At 40.8% G+C, this 3,072-nt stretch overlaps 1 protein-coding gene across 1 annotated transcript; it reads left to right on the forward strand.

Moving 5' to 3' along the window:
• Window positions 1–446: 446 nt before the first annotated feature.
• On the forward strand, window positions 447–1,223 carry LOC116009902. Its single transcript, XM_031249087.1, has 2 exons — window positions 447–784; window positions 848–1,223. Exons 1-2 carry the CDS (start codon window positions 447–449, stop codon window positions 1,221–1,223), a joined length of 714 nt encoding a protein of 237 aa, XP_031104947.1.
• Window positions 1,224–3,072: the final 1,849 nt, after the last annotated feature.

Raw genomic sequence — 3,072 nt, forward strand, 5'->3', positions numbered from 1 at the left:
GGTGATCCTTTTTGAAAAATTTATCAAAATATTTCCAAACTTTGCACTATGTCTAAAATGGAACATCATAGGCATCTTCTTATCTTTAACTTGGATAAGTTTGATGATTGGAAAGTGCGCATGCAGGCTCACTTGTCTGCCATGCATGATGAGATGTGGGACGTGATAACTGATGGACCCATCCAGATACTACAAGTAAACCCCAATCGTGTTGCTACCGATCCGACATCACCAGAAATGATTCCAAAGGAGAAATCCTTGCTAACTACCGAAGAGAGAACCCGAGTAAATCTCGACAATATAGCCAAGGATATACTCTACAAGGCATTGGACGAATCATTGTTTCCGAGAGTAAGAAAGTGCAAGAATGCTAAAGACATCTGGGATGTACTTATGCTCATAGGTGATGAGACGAACAAGAGAAGGAGAACAAGCTGACGATTGCCATGAAGAAGTTTGAAGATTTCAAACTCAATCCAAAGGAGTCCATAACTGAAATGGAAGCTCGGTTCATAAAGTTATTGATGGAAATCAATGATCTTGATGAGAAAAAGCTAACACAAAAGGAGATAAACTTGAAGATTCTCCGAGGACTACCCAAAAGCTGGGAAATGAAAGTAGTAGCTATGCGTGATCATAGAGATCTCAAGACAATGAGTACTACTCAGATCTTTAGTGATCTGAAAGCCTACGAGTTCGAGAAGGAAGCTCAAAATGATGAAGAACTTGAGACGAGAAATATAGCCTTAGTTGCAAATCATCAATCTTCATCATCAACACCAAGGTCAAATACTAATCCCTAATCTGATTTTTTCACTGATGATCAGCTTGCTTTGTTCATGAGAAGGTTCAAAAGATTCATGCAAAAGAATCAATCCTATGATAACTCTGACAAGACGAGAAGAACGAAGTACCGAAACAATGACAAGACTAGCGGATCCAGAACACATGAGAAGGATGAAATACAAGTGCTATGTTATAACTGCCGAAAACCTGGACACTTCAAAGCTGAATGTCCATATCCCATCGTCAAGAAGCATCAGGATGAGCACAACTACAAGAAAAATTCGGGAAATTATCACAACCCGAAGAGTGCATCAAATAATGCTGACGAAGAGCCAAACAAAAACCAGAAGAGTGATAGGCGAAGGAAGGCTCTAGCTGTAGAAGAGAAGTCAGGAGAAAAGAACGACGAGTCATGCACTTCCAGCTCCAGTTCATAAAGTGACAGTTCGGAAGATGAGAAAGGACTACTGTGTCTTTTCAGTCAAGAGGACTCGGATGAAGAGCTGTGCCTTATGGCAGATGAAGAAGAGGTAACTTCACAAAACCACTCTTCTAATTATAGTTCCGAATCCACATATCATGAAAACCCTAGGGAAGCATTCGAAAGAATGATAAAGAGTTTTGATGGTATTGAGGATTCACACCTCAGACTCAAAGAAGAGAATGCCAAGCTATTGGCAGAAAGACAAGATCTCGAGGACATAAGATCCAAAAATGCTGAGATGCTTGAATCTATAAGCCAGCTTGAGAAGCAAGTTCATCTTCTTGAGGAAGAGTGTAAAGCGAAGGATGATAGAGAGCAAAATTTGCGTGCGGTACTTGCGACATTTACAAATTCATCCAGATTAATGGATCGAATGGTAGATGATCAAAGACCATCAGGGAGTAGAACCGGACTTGGTTATAGCTTCAGCTCTTATCAACATGTTCTCTTAACACGACCAATTGATCCTTCTACTAGTGGAGGTTTAAGTTCTGTGTTTGTCCAAGGACAAACTGAAAATCTTGAGCCAGTGATTAACGCCACAAATGGAACAGAACCACAATCAACGAGTCGATCTAATGATTCGACTGAAACACGTATTGTGGAACCTACGAGAGGAAATTTCCAAAACGGTAACCCGAGAAGTCATCAGACTCCTCGGTATAGACCTTGAGTACCGAACCATCATGGTCGTATCGCAAATGGTCAACCACTTGGGAATAACCAATCTAAAGGGAAATTCCAAGGCAATAAGAGGCAACATTACTCACAGAGGCAACGCAAGGGTATGACTCAGGGAAGACCGAACTCTTACCCGAGTAATGTCAAGAATTTCAAAAAGTTCCCTAGCAAGCATAGAGGTGGGGAAGGTACTCTATATCCTAGTGATGAGGACTGGATTATGGACTATGAACCAATGACAAGAGCAAGATTTCTGCTCCATCATAGACATAAACAAACCTCATACACTAGATTTCTGCTCCATCATAGACATAAACAAACCTCATACACTAGAGTCAACACGAATAAACCAACACCTCCTACCTCATACACTAGAGTCAACACGAATAAACCAACACCTCCTCTTCAATACACTAGAGTCAACACGAATAAACCAACACCTCCTCTTCAAAAGGTTTATTCACCGAAGTCACCTCAAGCCTACTATGCTATCCCTTATGATTATGGCGTGTTTAACGGGTATCATGGACCGAGGATGAACCTTACGAGTTCTAGGTATGCATGGATGCCCAAGCTCACTGCTAACCGACAAGGACCCAAGAAGGTATGGGTACCTAAAAACACTTAATCTTTGAATGCAGGGAAACAGGACCATCTGGTATGTAGATAGTGGTTGCTCGAGACACATGACTGGGGATAAATCAAAACTGAGTAACTATAAAGCAAAGAATGGTCCTAAAGTAGTTTTCGGTGGGAACTCAAGTGGACGAACCATGGGTACCGGAGATGTCATGAAGAATGGTTTAATCATCCAAGAAGTCTCTTATGTTGAAGGATTAAAGTTCAATCTTTTGAGCACAAGTCAGTTTTGTGACAAAGGATACAAAGTTATATTCTCACGAGATGTATGTCAAGTTATCTCAGAACTATCTCATGAAGTTGTCTTAACAGCAAAACGAAGAAAGAATATGTATGTTGTCACGTGGGAAACAGTAAGACCGAATACTTGTCTAATCGCCAAAAGCAAGAAAGATCTGAGTTGGGAATGGCACCATAAACTCAATCATCTCAACTTCAAGGCCATCAACAAGCTTGCAAGAAAGGAACTGGTTGAAGGATTA

Source organism: Ipomoea triloba, chromosome 1 (assembly GCF_003576645.1).
Source record: "Ipomoea triloba cultivar NCNSP0323 chromosome 1, ASM357664v1".
Classification (NCBI taxonomy): Eukaryota; Viridiplantae; Streptophyta; class Magnoliopsida; order Solanales; family Convolvulaceae; genus Ipomoea; species Ipomoea triloba.